This window comes from Oncorhynchus mykiss, chromosome 22 (genome assembly GCF_013265735.2).
Source record: "Oncorhynchus mykiss isolate Arlee chromosome 22, USDA_OmykA_1.1, whole genome shotgun sequence".
NCBI lineage: Eukaryota > Metazoa > Chordata > Actinopteri > Salmoniformes > Salmonidae > Oncorhynchus > Oncorhynchus mykiss.
In genome coordinates, this window is record NC_048586.1 from 10,529,801 (window position 1) to 10,551,815 (window position 22,015).

Genomic DNA, 22,015 nt, shown 5'->3' on the forward strand with positions numbered 1-22,015 from the left:
GCTCTACTTTTTCGATTGATAGCCGTCTTGAACAAATATGTGCACTCTCAAAACTAATGCTCGAGGCTGAATGGAAGCAAGTCCCCACAGCAATGTTCCAATGTTTTATAACACACTTTTTGCAAAACTGTAAAAACAACTCACTGCTTTACACTCAGTTTGCAAAATAATTACACACTTCTAGCAAAACTGTAAACATTGGTCTCTACATTGCTACACTATTTCGCCAATTGCCTTTCCATATTGACACATGTAAAAACACTTTTAGATAATGAGTTCACTTACAAATCAGAGCTTGAGCACTATAAATAGGCCACAGGTAAACATTTGGTTTGGACAACAATGGAGGCCAATACTGGACAGAGAGTGAAAACTAAAGACAGAGGGGTGAGAACTAGAGGAGGACGAGGAAGTGAAGAAGTGAAGAAAGAAGTAAGAGGAGGAGGAGAAGGAAGAGGTGAAGTAGGACATGGGAGAAGGAAAGGACGGGGAAGAGGAAGGGGAGTCAGGAACACAATAACTGATGAAATCAGAGTGACTGTGGTTGACCATTTTGACAACCATGGGATGAGCATGAGGGAGGCTGTGCAACGGGTTCAACCAAATCTGAGCAGCTATACTGTTGCAGGTATCATCCAGATGTTACAAAATGAGAACCGGTAAGTAACTATAAGTCCTGAAGTCTTACTGGTACAGTAATATGTACTGTACTTTAATAATGAGAAGAATCTATCACTCAAACCATTCAAATATTTTTACAGATCTGCAAGAAAACCAGTATCTGGTGAAAGAGGTTGACTGTTCACCCCAGAGCAGGAGACCCACATTGTAAATATGTTCATTGAAAATAACTGCAGACTCAGAGAAGTGCAGGACCACATAATGGCAGATAACACCATATTCCAAAACGTCAACAGAGTGAGTCTCTCTGCACTGTCTCGTCTACTGAAACACAATAGAATTAGGATGAAGCAGCTGTAGTTTCCCTTTCGAAAGAAACTCAGACCGTGTAAAACAACCGAGATATGAATATGTGCAGGTAAGCTATACTATCCTATCATTGCTACTGGATCTGGAAGTGTATGGTGCTACATTCATATTGACTGATCCCTGTCTTTTCGTACTGTGCTACATTGTTGTCTTGTCTCTTTCAGAGAGTCATGGAGCTAGAAGCAGATGCAGTGCATCATGAGCTAATATATGTGGACGAGGCAGGTTTCAACCTTGCAAAAACAAGGGGCTGCGGCAGAAATATCATCGGACACCGTGCTGTCATCAACGTCCCGGGACAAGATGGTGGCAAGATAAAAATGTGTGCGGCTATTAGTCAAAACAGAGTCCTTCACCATCATGCAATCCTAGGCCCATACAACACTGCACACATTTCTGGACAACAGACTAATCCCTAATGACCAGGGGCCAGAGCAGCCCAGGTACGTTATCATCTGGGACAATGTTAGTTTACACCGGGCTGCTGTGGTCCGCAATTGGTTTACAGGTCACCCACTTTTCATAGCACTGAATCTCCCCCCATACTCTCCATTCTTGAATCCTATTGACAAATTCTTCTCTGCATGGTGTTGGAAGGTGTATGATCGCCAACCCCACCAACGCATACCCCTTCCACAGGCAATAGAGTAGGCTTGTGGAGACATCAATCAGGGGTCATGCCAGGCCTGGATACGGCACTCCAGGCCATACTTTCCACGCTGCCTAGCTCAAGACAACATCGCATGTGATGTGGATGAAGTCTTACGGTCAGACCCACAAAGGCGAGATGTAGTCTAAATGTTTTCTGTTCTTTTCTTTCTAGCACAAATGTTTTTGTTTTCTTCTACTGCGCTTTTGTTGTTTGAAGAGTGTTACAACATTTTGAGAAACAAAATATATAACTTTTTCCCCTTATTTGTATTGATAGTGTGTTATGTTCACTATTTTTGATTTTTTTAAAGAGTGAAGAGTTTTGTTGTTTGCAAGAATTGTTTGCTTTTGCACGAGATGTATAATGTTTTGCTGGTTTGGTTGAAGTATTTGTGGTTAGTGTGTTGAGTTTTGCAAAATAGCCTATAGTTTCAAAGATAGTGCCTACGCAACTGTAATGCCTTCTATTTTGGAATGAGATGTTCGACGAGCAGGTGTCCATATACACTACATGACTAAAAGTATCTTGTTAGCAGTGAACTGAACTGTTTTGGAACTCAGAACTGCATTCAATACTATTCCTTAGATGGATTAACACGACACAACGCCAAGATTAGAGCACATACTTGTTTTTCTATAATAACACATACGCATTGTGAAACTGAACAGAATTCCACAATGAGTACGATTTGCCCAGCTTCAGAACACCAAAATGGAATTGTCATTATTATTTAAAGTACTTCCATCCTTTTCGTGCTCCCATATAAAAAATATGGCAAACACACGCACCCACACACCCACACCTTTAAGAGTACCTCTGCGCTCCATCACAATGTCAGTCTAATTACTGTTACTGAGGTCCCCACAGAGGTGATTAGCAGAATCCAATATGACAATATAGCATGCCCTTTCCCTGCACATTCCTCACCCACTACTCATCCCTTTCAGTTGCTAAATATTGAAAGATATGCTTAAGCAGGTGAAAAGTGTATTTTTTTCAGGGTAGATTCAGATTCCTTTTCTGTTTTGAAGAAACAGAAAACCCTCATCATGACCTACAATATGTTTTTTCCGATTAGACTATTCTCCAATAACTAGACAATCTAGCAATAGATGTAAATTTCTTCTCTGTGACTATGGTTTCCTTCATCAACACATTTGGACTACTGGGGGCGATGGTGGAGAGACAAACGCAATGAGGGACACAAAAGAGCAGTAAGTGTGACCAGAAGGGCTAAAGGTGTAGGTTCCAAATGGGTTCTGGCATCAGGAGAGAAGCTTTCAAACCAGAGCCACTATCAAGTGGCCAGGCCTTCCATTGTTACTAAAGTGAGAGAGGGATGAAAAAAAAGCATAAAAGCAGGATAAGTTATACGACCTATGAAACAGACTGAAACTAAAGGTTGACTATGCCAAGTCACTAACATAAATGTTGAACTCAAAGAGCTCCTCTTAATGCAAATCCTTTAAAGGCCCAGTGCAGTCAAAAACCTTATTTTTCTGTGCGTTATATATATTTAAAAGTTTGGACACACCTACCTATTCAAGGGTTTTTCTATATGTTTTACTATTTTCTACATTGTAGAATAATAGTGAAGAAAATACAATTATGAAATAACACATATGGAATCATGAAGCAACCCAAAAAAGTGATAAACTAATCAAAAAATGTTTAATATTTTAGATTCTTCAAAGTAGCCACCCTTTGCCTTGATGACGCTTTGTACACTCTTGGCATTCTCTCAATCAGCTTCACCTGGAATGCTTTTCCAACAGTCTTGAAGGAGTTCCCACATATGCTGAGCACTTACTGGCTGCTTTTCCTTCACTCTGCGGTCCAACTCATCCCAAACCATCTCAAATGGGTTGAGGTTGGGTGATTGTGGAGCCCAGTTCATCTGATGCAGCACTCCATCACTCTCCTTCTTGGTCAAATAGCCCTTACACAGCCTGGAGGTGTGTTGGGTCATTGTCCTGTTGAAATACAAATGATAGTCCCACTAGGTGCAAACCAGATGGGATGGCGTATGCTGTGGTAGCCATGCTGGTTAAGTGTGCCTTGAATTTTAAATCATTCCCAGACAGTGTCACCAGCAAAGGACCCCACACCATCACACATCCTCCATGCTTCACGGTGGGAACCAAACTTGCAGAGATCATCCATTCACCTATTCTGCTTCTCACAAAGACACAGCGGTTGGAACCAGACCAAAGAACAGATTTCCACAGAGAACAGATGTCCATTGCTCGTGTTTCTTGGCCAAAGTAAGTTACGATAATGTCCTTTTTGTGTAAGACCGTTTGAAAAGACCGCCTGAAATTTTAGTCTGTTTTGGTAGGATGGAGTTTTGGCTTGCCTGGTGACGTCACCAAGCGTTATATTAGTTCAAAACCTCTCCGCCAACAATAGCTAATTTGCAGTTCTCTTCCACACTCAGACAACTCCCAGACAGCCCAAGAAAAATTATTGTTTGAGAAATTGCTATTTTTGTTCCTTTTTGACCGTCAGAGTAAGTAAGGTACTTAATTGTTACCCCGAAATGATTTCATTATGAGATCAAACAGCTGCTTTGGGCTTTTATCACTTCTTACCCTTGCCCTAATACAGAGTACATCATTGGACATCTACCACTCCCACCCCATAAGGAAACAAATTAAAAGCACGTTACATAGAGGACAACAAATAGCCAGTATTGCTCACTCTGTTCAGATCTCTTGTGAAAGGCAAGTTCCGACTTAGTTCGACCAGGCCTCTTTTCCACACCTTTTGTACACTCTCCGATATCAGTTGTTCTGTATGAGCACTTAGTATATCATTGCGCAACATCTTGCTATGACTTTCCCTACCACGTTACGTGAGAGTTCAGATCGTTTATCTCAAACGTATTGCAGGCTATACACTTAGCAGAATGTCAGGCTGATTGTATCATGGATACCTCAAAGGCATGTGTCTGAACAGATCTCTCTCTATCCCTGCATCAGAAGAACACTTGACCTGGATCTGCTGTTTTCATGAGAGTTAACTTCTCACAGCGTGGCTTGTTATTCTATACAGGGTGACATTTTAACTACAGAAAAATGTGAAGATGTTGCCAAAAATCTATAGGCCTAATTAGGCAAGTCATTTTCATGAATGTCACAATTATTTATTTTTAATAAAGTGTATGTGTATTGGAAAAGGCTTGAGGGCAGTATGTAAACTGGTCAGTAATGTGCAGTGGGAGATCAGGTAGATCTAGAAAAACATACACATCTTAAAAGCAGCTTGGTCATTGCTCTTTTTGTTTCCAAGTCTTCCAGTAACTCAAGCCACATCTCTCGTGGAGCCAGTATCATGTAAATACCATGGATTTCTGACACACATCCCTATAAAGCATTCGACTTCAGCAATCATTTGTAAGTCAGCCAGGAAGAACATAATCCTATCCGCTAACAGATGCTCAGTGAAATCCTGATCAGCTCTAACAGACTCAAATAGCCTACATACACTCCCCCCAAAAGATTCAGTACAAGTACTAATATATCAGTATCAACTCAGACATGCACCAGCCTGAACTGACTCATAGGAAGAGGAATGACACATAGGGGGGCATTAGATGGCTGAACACAGAGCTCTAAGTGACACCTTACAGTCTGTTACTCCTGGCAACTGCTATTGAAAGTGCAATTTGGCCATTTGTTCAGTTAATGTTTAACTCCTAAAATACACACAAACCCATGTCTTAATGATTTTGAAAGACAGCATTGAACTTTATAAGCTATTAATCACATACTGGAAAGTATTGGAAGCCCTTATGAGATACAACCTTTTTTTTTTGCTTGACCAACTTTGTATTGAGGGTGAGGGATAGCTTGATAGCTAGTTAGTAAGAAGCTGATGGAAGGAATGGGCCAGGAGCAGGCATTGCTTCCCCAGATTAGGTAGGGCTTGGAGATATGGCCAAAATACCATATTACTGTATTTCTCAAAGTTTTGACAGTGTTTTACAGTATTTTATGTTTTAAATTTGCTTTATGATTGTGCGTGACCCTAGGGTGGCTACACATACACGCTAAGTGATACAATGCTACTTAATATAATGTTTACATACCCTACATAATTCATCTCATATGTATACGTATATACTGTACTCTATTTCATCTACTGCATCTTTATGTAATACATGTATCACTAGCCACTTTAAACTATGCCACTTTGTTTACATACCCTACATTACTCATATGTAGATACTGTACTCGATACCATCTACTGCATCTTGCCTATGCCGCTCTGTACCATCACTCATTCATATATCTTTATGTACATATTCTTTATCCCCTTATACACACACAAGTGTAAGGTAGTAGTTTTGGAATTGTTAGGTTAGATTACTCATTGGTTATTACTGCATTGCCGGAACTAGAAGCACAAGCGTTTTGCTACACTCACATTAACATCTGCTAACCATGTGTATGTGATAAATAAATTTGATTTGATTTGTAAGCGTACAATTCTGTTCACTCCAGTTCTGAAACACCCCATAATTCAATTCACAATGATTGTACATCCACTAAGAACATACAAGTGAAGGTAAAAACAAATGTAAATCATTTTGAAATGTTGCTACTAATGCACATGACGGTACTAACACGTATAGTAAAAGGATGTTTTTGTTTATTTAGCTTTAGGAAACATTAGCTAGCGCACACATCACACTTATACATTGGAATTTTCAATTGACCTGATATCGTCAGATGGCTAGCATTCAACATCTGCGGATGCGTTGTCTTATAGCCAATATATGAAATTAAATCATTATTGACTGTAGCTTATATAAAGCATGCGCACGTGCAACAGCTACCGGTGCTTCCATGACTGAAAACACAACCGTGGGATGAACGACTGACAAATTTCCGGACAAGGGCGGGCCATTTAAAATGTATTAATTCTTCCCTCGCCCCTTGCCCTGCAAGTGTCAACTCATCATACGACATGATACATCATCAGAAGTGTCCACTTAATTTGAGGGCTTCGCGGGAGAGGGTGTGTCTTTTGTGTTTGGAATGCAGCCTGTGTAGCCAACATGTTCATGCTTTGCCAATTCCTCTTTGACTTAGAAGATACTGTTGCACAAACAACAATGATTTAGGCCTACAACAGCACTGGTATCAGGCTTTATTAGCTAGCTATGTTTGCTCTGACTCTGTAGATTTATTAGCTACCTAGCTAGCCATTTAACTAGCAATTAGCATTAGTGGTTAACACGATTTATCTAAAACTAGTTTAGAAAACACAATATACCGGTTTTCAGATGTAAGAAACATAAATAGTATAATATTTATAGCAAAGAGGAAACATCGTTGTCATCAACATTGTTGCATGTGCTGCAATGACCATTGTGGTGGCATATTTCTGCTTTGCCAAATGAGGAGTTAAACTACATATTTTTTAATAATAAGCTTTGCAATAGCCTTTTTGACTTTCAATGATGCACTCTCTAATGAACCATTGAAAAGTGCCAACAGAAAAGTACAAAGATCTTTTATAGCCAAGATACACCCCTCTCAACTTACATGACAAACAACAGATACTAGGAACTGTTCACAAAGAAATACTTTTTCTTGAGAAAGGAGTATCCCGTAGCCAGATAACATCCGCTATAAATTATCGTTCAGTTTGGTCCCTCAGACGAGGTTCTAATCTCTTTCCTGGTACTTCATAGTACAAAAACACCAACTCATCCAATGGCATATATCAATGATCAACTCTAGATACTCCCATCTCAAGTAAACTCCCTCTTTGACCACACTCCTGGACAAGCTCACTGAGGGGAGTGAGCCTCTAGGTCATACACTATCCCAGGATAAGTGTAAGATCAGAGACGACATACAATGTCCCAATGGGAAAAGGAGGGAGTGACTGGCGCACAGACATTGTGGAGACAAGTAATTGGTTCCCCATTAATCACGCCATCCCTTCACATGGATTACAAATAGGTAAAGACACATTCACATATGAAGACAATGTTCCATTCTGTCCTCTTCCCTTTCTGATATTCTGCATAGCACCAAGGACATGTGAAAGACAAGCCTGACCTCTCCCCTCTCTGGGCCCCAAGTGACTGAGCCCTAGCTGAGGGAAAAGTGCAACTGCCAACACTATAGTCCAAAAGGATACATTCTAATGACAAGTATCTCACATACCATATTATGCAAATAAAGCACCTTAATGATCTATGTTACCTAATTAATTCTGATTGATCCGTCACACCATGTAGACAGAACATGGTCTCGTGGTCAAGCAACAACAAATGCACTCTTTTGAGTGATAAGGGGCGGGGCAAGGTCTGTGAGGAAAGCGGCATGGAGAGAGAGAGAGAGAACTCAAGTAGAAATGTAAACTATAAAAACGGACGTTACACACGGCATATCACATTTTAACAAACCAAACATTCAAATACTGGTATAGAAGGTAAAGTAAAAACCCAAACCGGTCCATGCATCAATACCGCTATATAGTAAAATACGGTATACCGCCCAGCCCTACTCCAGATATAGCATCGTAAATTGACAGTGGACAGGACATAGGGATTAACCTGTGGCTGATGCTCCAGCCAAGTACTGTACATTTGTCATTTCAACGCTGTGTCAAGCGTCTCACATACTCCACTGTTTGTCCCTGTGCAGTGCAGAGCCTGTCTGGAAGTGGAGAAAAATAACTTTATATGTGCAATTGAACTGACTCTCAAGAGAAGACCTGCAGCGACGGAAAAGTCTTGCTGAGTATCTGTGTCGCTCTGATGAAGATAAAGCTGAATATGTATGACAATGTTTTACACTGGATATTTCTCTTTTTGTTTCCTCTGGCTGAGGGAATAGAAGTGACGGAAAGTGAAAGTAAATAACAAAAATATAAACGCAACATGCAACAATTTCAAAGACTTTACTGAGTTACAGTTCACATAAGGAAATCAGTCAATTTAAATTAATTCATTAGGCTCTAATCTATGGATTTCACATGACTGGGAATACAGATATACACCTGTTAGTCAAAGATACAGTTCCTTAATAGAAAGTTAGTGTAGTAAAAGTAAAAGTGTAAGTCATCCAGTAAAATACTACTTGAGTAAAAGTCTACAAATATTTGGTTTAAAATATACTTAAGTATCAAAATTAAAGGTAATTGCTAAAATATACTTCAGCATAATTTAAAATTCCTTATAATGTGCAAACCAGACGGCACCATTTTATTGTTTTTAAAATGTATGGATAGCCAGGGGCACACTGATTCAGACATTATTATTTAGGTCAAGGAGTTCAATCTTGGTTTCATCAGACCAGAGAATCTTGTTTCTCATGGTCTGAGAGTCTTTAGGTGCCTTTGGCAAACTCCAAGCGGACTGTCATGTGCCTTTTACTGAGGCATGACTTCCGTCTGGCCACTCTACCATTAAGGCCTGATTGGTGGAGTGCTACAGAGATTATATATATATATATATATATATATATATATATACAGTGCCTTGCGAAAGTGTTCGGCCCCCTTGAACTTTGCGACGTTTTGCCACATTTCAGGCTTCAAACATAAAGATATAAAACTGTATTTTTTTGTGAAGAATCAACAACAAGTGGGACACAATCATGAAGTGGAACGACATTTATTGGATATTTCAAACTTTTTTAACTAATCAAAAACTGAAAAATTGGGCGTGCAAAATTATTCAGCCCCCTTAAGTTAATACTTTGTAGCGCCACCTTTTGCTGCGATTACAGCTGTAAGTCGCTTGGGGTATGTCTCTATCAGTTTTGCACATCGAGAGACTGAAATTTTTTCCCATTCCTCCTTGCAAAACAGCTCGAGCTTAGTGAGGTTGGATGGAGAGCATTTGTGAACAGCAGTTTTCAGTTCTTTCCACAGATTCTCGATTGGATTCAGGTCTGGACTTTGACTTGGCCATTCTAACACCTGGATATGTTTATTTTTGAACCATTCCATTGTAGATTTTGCTTTATGTTTTGGATCATTGTCTTGTTGGAAGACAAATCTCCGTCCCAGTCTCAGGTCTTTTGCAGACTCCATCAGGTTTTCTTCCAGAATGGTCCTGTATTTGGCTCCATCCATCTTCCCATCAATTTTAACCATCTTCCCTGTCCCTGCTGAAGAAAAGCAGGCCCAAACCATGATGCTGCCACCACCATGTTTGACAGTGGGGATGGTGTGTTCAGCTGTGTTGCTTTTACGCCAAACATAACGTTTTGCATTGTTGCCAAAAAGTTCAATTTTGGTTTCATCTGACCAGAGCACCTTCTTCCACATGTTTGGTGTGTCTCACAGGTGGCTTGTGGCAAACTTTAAACGACACTTTTTATGGATATCTTTAAGAAATGGCTTTCTTCTTGCCACTCTTCCATAAAGGCCAGATTTGTGCAATATACGACTGATTGTTGTCCTATGGACAGAGTCTCCCACCTCAGCTGTAGATCTCTGCAGTTCATCCAGAGTGATCATGGGCCTCTTGGCTGCATCTCTGATCAGTCTTCTCCTTGTATGAACTGAAAGTTTAGAGGGACGGCCAGGTCTTGGTAGATTTGCAGTGGTCTGATACTCCTTCCATTTCAATATTATCGCTTGCACAGTGCTCCTTGGGATGTTTAAAGCTTGGGAAATCTTTTTGTATCCAAATCCGGCTTTAAACTTCTTCACAACAGTATCACGGACCTGCCTGGTGTGTTCCTTGTTCTTCATGATGCTCTCTGCGCTTTTAACGGACCTCTGAGACTATCACAGTGCAGGTGCATTTATACGGAGACCTGATTACACACAGGTGGATTGTATTTATCATAATTAGTCATTTAGGTCAACATTGGATCATTCAGAGATCCTCACTGAACTTCTGGAGAGAGTTTGCTGCACTGAAAGTAAAGGGGCTGAATAATTTTGCACGCCCAATTTTTCGATTTGTTAAAGTTTGAAATATCCAATAAATGTCGTTCCACTTCATGATTGTGTCCCACTTGTTGTTGATTCTTCACAAAAAAATACAGTTTTATATATTTATGTTTGAAGCCTGAAATGTGGCAAAAGGTCGCAAAGGTCAAGGGGGCCGAATACTTTCGCAAGGCACTGTATATATATATATATATATATATATATATATATATATATATATATATATATATATATATATATATATATATATATATATATATATATACACACACACACACACACACACACGTACGTACGTACGTACGTATGTATGTATATATATAAATACACACACACACACACACACACACACACAATTGCACCAAAATAAATTCAAACCTGTTTTTGCTTTGTCATTATGGGGTATTGTGTGTAGATTGAGGAAAAAAAAATATTTAATCAATTTTAGAATAAGGTTGTAACGTAACAAAATGTGGGAAAAGTCAAGGGGTCTGAATACTTTCCGAATGCACTGTATAGTATCTGTGGTGGAATTGATTTAGCTGTAAAATGTTTTCACTTTCCGTATAGTACCAGAGCTGGTGTTTAAGACCTAGACCCTTCTTTCACTCTACTGGTTTACTATTCTGATGTCTTCTCAATTTGTATCATTCTGGTTGCAAAAGCATATTACTTAACTGTTGAAATTATTCACCACAAAATCAATCCACCGCAATATAATATACTCATCATGACCATGACACCTGCTGTTAATAACCATCTCATTCCAGTTTGAAATGGTTTTATGAATGCTTATAAATGGCGAGAACATGTGCAGGGGATTTTTAGTTTTTACTACTTGCAAGAATGCGATTGCAACAGTAAGTTTTTTTTTTAATCATGGGGGAGGGTACTGAAACAGTCTCATGTATACAAGGAGGAAAATTACCTCAATGTTCAATGTACTGAGCCAAGTCAACAGATTTCATGATATAACCACATGCACAAACAGAGCTCCAAGTTCCGCTGCATTAATATTTCAATGTGCCGTTACGAACACCAATCTATTTTTGAAAACAGCTTTAGTAAAACATTCATGACAATAACAACCCTGTTTGGATCAGTTCATGTTGCTTGTATGCGAAGGATGCAGATATGCTGCCTTCATAGCTGCCTGGCAGAGAAGACAAGTACAATTTTCAATCGACAGCAGGCCAGAAAATTGATTGCTGTACACACTTAGAAAAAAAAGGTGCTCTGTAGAACCATACAGGGTTCTTCAGTTTGTCCCTTAGGGGAACCCTTTTTTTGTGTTGGGTATGGATCTCTGTGGATTTCTACCAAGAACCATTTTATCATCTAAAAGCTTCTTCCTAGAACCATCAATGAACAGTTCCACCTTATTAGCCTTCGCATTGAATTATTTATGACAAGACATACTTCATAAGGCCTTTCTTTGAGGGCCTAGTTACACCCTAACACAGTGGTGATAGGAAACTCCTGGTTTACAGGCCACATCAGGCCTGCAAATCATATTACGCTGGCTTGCAAAGTGATGTGTAATTCCCATTGGAATCCAGCCAGTTAGAATATCCCAAAAATTGACTTGTTTCTCAGCTGCAACTTGCATTCAAAATGACTGCAAGGGTAAGAAATATTGAATACTGAAACTCTCTCACTCATCTAAACTGAAACAACCATCTCAGTAACGGTTCCAATAAATCAAATTACTACCAGATTGTATTAGTAAAAAAAAACGGTATGTTATTTATCTTTCTGTAGCATAAAATTAATCAATCAATCAATGTACACGCAAAAACACTATTACAGTAAAACAAAACATTCTGAAAATCTCCCTGCAATAGAGCATACTCAGAAAAATTATACAGTTGAAATCAGAAGTTTACATACACCTTAGCCAAATACATTTAAAAACTCAGTTTTTCACAATTCCTGACATTTAATCCTAGTAAAAATTCCCTGTTTTACGTCAGTTAGGATCACCACTTAATGTGAAATGTCAGAATAATAGTAGAGAGAATAACACATTTCAGCTTCTATTTCTTTCATCACATTCCCAGTGGGTCAGAAGTTTACATACACTCAATTAGTATTTGGTAGCATTGCCTTTAAATTGTTTAACTTGGCCCAAACGTTTTGGGTAGCCTTCCACATGCTTCCCACAATAAGTTAGGTGAATTTTGGCCCATTCCTCCTAACAGAGCTGGTGTAACTGAGTCAGGTTTGTAGGCCTTCTTGCTAGCACATGCTTTTTCAGTTCTGCCCACAAATGTTCTATAGGATTGAGATCAGGGCTTTGTGATGGCCACTCCAATACCTTGACATTGTTGTCCTTAAGCCATTTTGCCGCAACTTTGGAAGTATGCTTGGGGTCACTGTCCATTTGGAAGACAAATTTGCAACCAAGCTTTAACTTCCTGACGGATGTCTTGAGGTGTTGCTTCAATATATCCACATAATTTCCCTCCTCATGATACCACCTATTTTATGAAGTGCACCATTCCCTCCTGCAGCAAAGCAACCCCACAACATGATGCTGCCATCCCCATGTTTCACGGTTGGGATGGTGTTCTTCGGCTTGCAGGCCTCCCCCTTTTTCCTCCAAACATAACGATGGTCATTATCGCCAAACAGTTCTATTTTTGTTTCATCAGACCAGAGAACATTTCCCCAAAAAGTGTGATCTTTGTCCCCATGTGCAGTTGCAAACCATAGCCTGGCTTTTTTATGGTAGTTTTGGAGCAGTGGCTTCTATATTGCTGAGAGGCCTTTCAGGTTATGTTGATATAGGACTCATTTTACTGTGGATATAGATACTTTTGTATCTGTTTCCTCCAACATCTTCACAAGGTCCTTTGCTGTTGTTCTGGGATTGATTTGCACTTTTCGCACCAAAGTACGTTCATCTCTAGGAGACAGCACGCGTCTTCTTCGTGAGCGGTATGACGGCTGCGTGGTCCTATGGTGTTTATACTTGCATACTATTGTTTGTACAGATGAACGTAGTACCTTCAGGCATTTGGTAATTGCTCCCAAGGATGAACCAACCAGGTCTTGGCTGATTTATTTTGATTTTCCCTTGATGTCAAGCAATGAGGCACTGAGTTTGAAGGTAGGCCTTGAAATACATCCACAGATACACCTCCAATTGACTCAAATGATGTCACTTAGCCTATCAGGAGCTTCTAAAGCCATTACATTTTCTGGAATTTTCCAAGCTGTTTAAAAGGCACAGTCAACTTAGTGTATGTAAACTTCTGACCCACTGGAATTGTGATACAGTGAATTATAAGTGAAATAATCTGTCTGTAAATAATTGTTGGAAAAATTACTTGTGTCATGCACCAAGTTTGATGTCCTAAACTATAGTTTGTTAACAAGAAATCTGTGGAGTGGTTGAAAAATAATGACTCCAACCTAAGTGTATGTAAACTTCCGACTTCAACTGTATATGGTCCTATGTAGAATCCTTCTTGCCTTCCAAAGAATCATCAAATATCCCTTTCTTCCAAAAAAGTTTAAGATGTTAAAGGTTCTAAGTAGAACCCTTTACCTTACAAGAACCCTTGTCTCCCAAAAAGGGTTCTTCAGATCAAAATGGTTTTTGGTTGAACCCTATCTCTCTGCAAAAGAGCCCTTTTGGAACCCTTTTTTCTAAAGAGTGGAGTTAAGCAGGTCTGAAATGTTTACCAGATGGCTTACGGACAAAACCCAAGAAGCATGCTGCAGCTTAAATTGCCTGCAGGTGAGATTTATGGTCAATTGAAATGGACGCTGTCCCATAAAAATAGAAAATTGGGGCCGAACACTGACTGAGTGTTGAAATCCTAACACATTTTCACTGGTAGAACCACCCCAAAAAGTTGCTCTTTTACAGATCTCCTGGAAAAATATGTGATCTAGCAACAGTAGCCTACCTCAAACTTACAACAATACACTATAACAGAGTTACAGTAGACGTTACTGAAGTCAAACTGCTATGGAATTCCCCTTTGCATATGGCCTGGGGTTTTAGCATAACGAACCACATCAAACACTGAGTGAACAGCTAATTAAATTTCCCCTCAAATTAATGAGAGTGAGATTGTTTATGCTTTTCGCCCGCACCAGACAATTGAAGGGGCCTTAAAGGGATTGTGTGAGATTTTGTCTACTTACCCAGAGTCAGATGAATTCATGGATATCATTCTTATGTTGTTGTGTCCAGTATGAAAAAAGTTAGGTCGTTTCAATGAGTTCATCTGACTGTTTTTATCTCTATTTAACTAGGCAAGTCAGTTTTCGTTACTAGTCCAATACTCAAACCACTAGGCTACCTGCCGCCCCTGTGGGTAAGTAGATAAAAAGGCTTAGTGCGATATTTTGGCAATTATCCCTTTAAGAGTGCGGATCCATTTCACTGTTGGTACTACTGTTGAATTTATAAAAGGTTACGATACTCTATGACTGTTTTTCCTCTAATTCACCCAAATGATATGTAATTAGCAAATGACAACATTCTTCTATAAGCAAACCATTTTTGTAGAGTGCAGAAAGCAAACACTGCTTATTAGCATTCAAGCATATTGTATATTCTAAGGTCATGGTTGTGATATACAGGCCAAATAATTGTTGTATGTGTGCGTTTGTGTAAATCATAAAAAATGGATTATCAAACTTGTACAATGTGAGGTGCCATAAAAAGGTGAGCATGCAAACAGGCAAACTTGTTAAAGACCAATCTTATAGGGGCTCAATGAACACAACACATTTTCCAGTGTTAAATCAACACTGAGTGTTAAATTCATATTGAAAATGTGGACTTGTATAAACACTGGAACAGTGTTAAATTTAAGGTCCCGAACTAGTCTTTCTGATTCCCATGTAAAATAGCTAAAATATGGCTAAAATATTTTTGGAGGACAGAAATTCTAAAAATGTGAGAGTTATTTTGGTCTTATGGCTAACTATCAGGAAGTTTGAAAAGACAGGCTGAGTGGGAGCTTATATTCATGAACTTGCCTTGACTGACAGCTCATTGAAATGCCCATGTCAAGAAACTTGGATGCAGTGTTACAGTAAAATCATCTCAAACACATATGGTGATACGCAAAGCAATGCAAACAACAAAAATGCCTCAATGACGTACAACTTTTTAATACATGTCTCTTGAGCTGCAGAGTTTTGAATGACCCCCCCCCCCCCCCCCATTTTGGAGGCAGGTGGTCCAAAATAGTTGAGGGTTGTCTAACTTTTGTGTGTATTTTTTTGCGTTGGGGAGGGTTGTGTGTTTTTTTTTTATTGGTCACAAGGGAGAGTAGTGTGTTTTTCCCAGGTTTACATTCACCATTTTGCAGGTTTTACTGTATAATTTCTTCCATCCTAGACAAATTTCCTTATCTGCTTATGCGCAACGTTTTTCCGCATGCTAACTATGCCTAGTCAATACAGTCTACCAGTCTAACTGTCTATCCTGCCCTTTAGCCACCATTCATAATGGAAAAGTGGTGGATGGATCGTTTTTCCAGATCTGCAATATGCTAACTAGCAATTATACCACACATAAAATCATCCAAAGCTGCACCAATTTTCAATATAAGCGGAGAGGCCATGGTACGTCTTTGCGAATGAAAGAACAGTGAAGACATGAGACATGCAGCTCAAAAAAACTCCCCTATTGATGTTGCTTATGGACAATACAAGTATCCTACCTAGACTATCCTCCAACACCACATTGCAAAAAATAATTTTATTATTGTTTCAAATTAGTCCAAAATTCTACTCTACACTGCAGTGAACATGGCATTGAAAATGTAATTAGAATAACAGCAACAAAGGCCTGTGATTTGAATATTTAATTAAAATTTGGATCAGTTGAATGTCTACTCTTGACAGTTTACAAGGTAAAGAAAGACATAGTAGCAGGCCAGTCTCGCTGTATTTTAATTGCTGATACTGAGATGCACTGTCTGTTGCGGATCATCATTCTCCCAAGTTGTCCCAATAATGTGGCCACACCACAGGAGGCTGCTGAGGGGAGGACAGCGCATAATAATGGCTGGGATGGAGTGAAATGAATGGTATCAAACACATGGAAAATATGTATTTGATGTGTTCGATACCATTCCATTGACTCCGTTCCAGCCATTACTATTAGCCCAACCTCCCCAATTAAGGTGTCACCTGCCGCCTGTGGACCAAATATGTTCCCAGCAGGCCCAGTTATTCAGGAAAGCTTAACACATGCTCTGCCTCCTCTCCAATCCGAGTGGCTATTTCTTGAGCACCTAGAACCCATAATGCTTCAATAGCCTAAATATTTGTAATTTCACTTTTTAAAATGTATTACCTTTTATGTGGCATAAACACAACCATTCACAATTTTTTAAGCTGATGAGGTTACTCTCCTGTAGGCTACCTGCGCACGTTTGTCCAAAATATAATTCCAGCAACCAAACTGTGCAGATTGCGGTGTTGAAAGTGAAAACCATGATGTAATTTGTCAGTAAGCTTTGCTTATTGGTTGTTGACCAGAAACCTGTTGGTGGCAGATGTGTTGCATATCCTGTATTTTATATCATTATACAGTAGCGTCCACAATTTTGAAAATCTGATTTCTACCTAGCTGATCATTTTCTGCAGCCGGGTCTGATCGTAGTGTAGGTCTAATGAATCATGAAGGGTAAATTAGTTCTGGTGATCGGCAAACCCTGGCCTCAACCCTGTTCCTGATACCGCACAGCAGCAAACCAGCCAGCCTTAGTCCAGAGCTTCCGAACCGTCTTCACCACTCTCAGCATTCCAAGTCAATACAGGGGGCCACCAGGCAGTCAGTGGGTAGGCATGTCAAGAGCTGTGAACAGCCAAGAACCAACAAACACCACAAAGGACCCGCTAGAGCACATATGTCAGAGTCAAGGCCCGCGGGCCACATCCGGCCCGCAAGAAGGTTTTTTACGGCCCCTGGGATGATCTTGATTTATTATTAGAACCGGCCCGCAGCAAGCCGGCAGCCCGCAGATCTTTTACACGCACCAATACTACATTTCCCACAATGCAAAGGTGACGCACCGAGCAGTAGGCTGCTTCATTTCAATATTTATTGGCACAGCAGTCGTCAGCATCACAGTAAAATTAACTTTCAGATACCCATCAAAAATGGCAAAACGGAAGGTGGATACTGAGAACCGGGGGTTTCAAACAAGGTGGGAGTCGGAGTATATGTTCACGAAGGTAGCTGGAAAACCTGTGTGTCTTCTGTGTGGAGAAAGTGTGGCGGTACTGAAAGAGTATAATCTGAGACGACATTATGAAACGAAACACGCGGACAAAAACAAGAATATGGACATGGAACAAAGGCTACAAAAGGCAGAGGAATTAAAACGAGGCCTCAAATCTCGACAGGCTCTGTTCAAAAAAGCCAAATCACAAGGCCAGGCTGCTGTCAAGGCCAGTTTTATTTTGGCAGAAGAGATCGCTAAATCAGCCCGGCCATTTACGGAGGGGGATTTCATCAAAAACTGCATGATTAAAGTTTGTGACGAAGTTTGCCCAGAAAAAAGGCAACTCTTTTTAAATGTGAGTCTGAGCAGAAACACCATTGCCGAGAGAGTAGACCAGTTGTCCATCAATCTAAAAGAGCAGCTTGTGAAAAAGGGAAAAGATTTTATTGCATATTCCTTGGCTGTGGATGAGAGCACCGACATTTCTGACATTGCCCAGTTGTCAATTTTCATCCGCGGAGTGGACTCCAACCTAAGCGTGACAGAGGAGTTTTTGGCTTTACGTCCTATGCATGGCACAACTACGGGGCATGATTTGTATGAAGAGGTGTCAAGATGTGTAAATGAGATGGAGCTGCCTTGGGAAAAACTCGTGGGTTTGACAACCGACGGAGCACCTGCGATGTGTGGACACAGGAGCGGACTGGTGGCGAAGATACGGGAAAAGATGCAAGAGGAAAACGCGACAGGTGAGCTGACAGCTTATCATTGTATCATACACCAGGAAGCGTTGTGCGGTAAAGCCTTGAAAATGGAGCATGTAATGAGCATCATCACGCGCACAGTTAACTTTATCAGAGCCAAAGGTTTGAATCACAGCCAGTTCAAGGCATTTCTGACGGAGTTAGAAACGGAGCATGGTGATTTGCCTTATCACACAGAGGTGCGATGGCTAAGCCAGGGAAAGGTGCTTCAAAGATGTTTCGAGCTTCGTGAGGAGATTTGTCTGTTCTTGGACAGCAAAGGGAAAGACACAACACAACTCCGAGACGAAATGTTTCTGTGTGAAATGGCTTTTCTGTGTGACATTACGAGTCATCTGAATGCAATAAACTTGCAGCTGCAGGGTCGGGATCGTGTCATCTCTGATATGTACAGTACAGTGAAGGCATTTAAAACCAAACTGACTCTGTGGGAGACGCAGATGCGGAAAGAAAATTTGAGCCACTTTCCCAGCTGCCAGACCATGAAAGAGAAGCTCTCTACCAGTGCGTTCCCGAGCACACAGTTGGCTGATAAAATAGGTATGCTTGCCGCTGACTTTCGACGCCGATTTGCTGACTTTGAAGCACAAAAAAGCAGGTTGGAACTGCTCGGTAACCCATTTGCTGTTGACGTGGAAAGCTCACCACCAAACCTCCAAATGGAGTTGATTGACCTCCAATGCAATGATGCACTGAGGGCAAAATATGCGGCAGTGGGTGCTGCGGAGTTCGCCCGTTTCCTCCCCGGCACAATGCCCCAGCTGCGCATCCAGGCTGCTCAAACGTTGTCTATGTTTGGCAGCACATACCTGTGTGAACAACTGTTTTCTTTGATGAACCTGAACAAAACATCACACAGAAGTCGACTTACTGCTGAACACCTCCACTCAATTCTGAGGATTTCTTCAGCTCAGAGCCTTACCCCGAACATTGATGAACTTGTGGAAAAGATGGGACACCACCAAGTATCACCCTCAACCTCAAACAAGTGAACATTACTGTGCAATCACATATTTAGAGTTTTTACTCAGTTCAAGTTTAAAAGTTAAAATGTAATATTTGTTTTCACTGCATGTTACTTCTCCTTAAACAAAGTGTTGTTTTTGATTAATAGATTTTTGCACTTTATTTTTTTGTATTTCAATCCAATTATATTTTAAAAATATTTCAGTTGAGTGGATGATAGAAAATTGCTATTATTGTTTTTTCTTTGAAGTAAATTTAGCCCACTTTTGCTAAAATAGAAAATATAGTCTACTGATGGTGCCTTGAATACCGGTTTCTTTCATTTAATGTTCATGTTATGGGGATATTTATATAAAGGAAATTTGTCTTTTGTGTCTGTTGAAAATTAAAGATTACTGACAGAGCCATAAGAAAATATTGCTTTATTTATCTGATCATATTGTAATATATTTGTTAGGTTTTCAGTAGGTTCAATTAGGTTCACTAGACTATATGCGTCATTTAAAAATTTTTCAATGAACATTCGAACAGTCCGGCCCTCGTCTTGTAGCTGATTTTTTTATTTGGCCCTCCGTCCATTTGACTTTGACACCCCTGCGCTAGAGGCCCTCATCCAAATCTGCAACGAAATGATCAGACCTACCCAGCAGAGTGCTACGCAAGTGCTAATTTTCACATTTACATTTTGGTAATTTAGCAGACGCTCTTATCCAGAGTGACTTACAGCATTAAACTAAAGAAGATAAACAAGAACATATCACAGTCATAGCCAGAAAGAATGTTATGGTACCGTTACTGAGGATGTTGTTGAAGTTAAGCGGGCAACTTGAACGTTTATTATGGTAATAGAAAATAAAAAATTATTGTATTCTAATTAAACTGTTACAAAATACGGTAATTGTACTTTAGGCCAGTGAAATACAAGTTACAAAATCGCTATTGACATACCTTAATCAAATACATGCCTGCACTATAAATCTAACCACCGTGCTTCCAGTAATGCAGTGTAAATTCTGGAAATACAGTTTGTTGCTGTAGTCAGGTGTTACAGTACTATGCTGTAAATGTGTAAAGACGAATCTGTATTTTAGTTTTAAGAAAAATGCTCAACTTAATTGAGTGACCAATATAGCCTATGTTATTGGCATCAGCAGAAAGCATCAGCCATATTCCTGGTGAGTGCACATATTCACTCTTGATCATTGTTGGGTCAGTGCCACTTGACAGTTTGTTTTCAGAGAATAATTTCCTCCTCCAGGTTAGATGAACATCATATTGTATTTGTGTCTCCCCTTCTCGTGGGCCTATTATATGGATCAGATAACGCCGTTTTTATTGATCTGTTTGTCAGTGTCAGCAGAGTAAGCTAAAATAAAATGTTGTCGGATTAAAAAAGTGTAGCAGAATTGCATGAAATGTGTTTATAAAAGGCAACATTTTACCCGTGCATAGAAATAATACATTTATCTAGCATAGGCCCAAAGTCTACGCGCTCAGCCATGCTTTCAAGTGACTGAGTTATATTATTAGCCTAAATTATAATTAACTATCTAATCCATAGTACTCATCAGATTAGAAATAGTATGCTATTTTAGACAAGTCTGCAAATGCGATACAAGGAACGCTTTATTACAGGTGCATGTTTTATCAAACTCACGCGCCGCCTATGCGGTGCACAAACCCAATAACCCTTATGATTAACTATTAACAATGATGAAGGTACATTATTTGCTACAACATAACCGAACTAAAACGTGAATGTAGCATAACTCAGGTTTTCTGTTTATCAATTGTGGGGATATCACGCGCAATCAGGTGATATTGAATTTGCGAAATCCAAATTACGCACGGGCTTCTTGACACATGAAGTCTATTCGGGAGAAATGTTGTAAAACGTATATCTTGAAACAACTAAACAACTGTAGATCGTTGCATGGGCACACAATGGAGAAAATGATTAATAAATAAGTAAAAATACGTATCTTACCTATTTCAGAGCCCGAATCACAAGATCCCAAATAAGCGAAATGAACTAAAACAATGCATGAAATCAACCAGCTACTCATTGCAGCCATATCAGCGTTCGGAGAGTAGACTACAGTAAAGTTGTGGTGTGAAAACTTAATGAACTTTTCTTCAAGAGACTGACGGTAGTAGCAGTTCACCCATGCACTTCCGGTTGATAATAGACTATTGGCTATATGAACTCACCTTGATAGTGAGCTGAACACAAATTCTTAAAACTGTTTATATTCATATTTTCGAAATTAAAATATATGACTCAATTTCTGGTATTATTATCATCACTGTTGTTATTCACTCCTACTGTATTGATGATAGTGCGGTGTTGAATTTGTGTATGAATGTTAACCTACACGTCAGGTAATATAAATAGCTAGGAAAACATTTACAGGAATAAATTGTATTCATACTGTGACGCCCGCCGTTTGGTGCGACGCAAACTCGGTGGAGAGCGTGGTGAAATGGAGAAGACAGTAACTGTGTTCGAATAC

The 22,015-nt window shown here is 39.7% G+C and overlaps 1 protein-coding gene across 2 annotated transcripts in view; it reads right to left on the bottom strand.

Annotated features, from left to right (window-relative positions):
* LOC110501376 (tissue factor pathway inhibitor) overlaps window positions 1–21,697 on the bottom strand; it is a 48,948-nt gene extending 27,251 nt beyond the window's left edge. The window contains exon 1 of one of the 2 annotated variants that reach the window (XM_021578898.2): window positions 21,490–21,697. In XM_021578898.2, the coding sequence (XP_021434573.2) occupies window positions 21,490–21,577 (88 nt within the window). In that variant the 5' untranslated portion in view covers window positions 21,578–21,697. The remainder of the gene's footprint in view (window positions 1–21,489) is intronic. The other variant, XM_021578899.2, reaches the window with a different exon arrangement.
* Window positions 21,698–22,015: the final 318 nt, after the last annotated feature.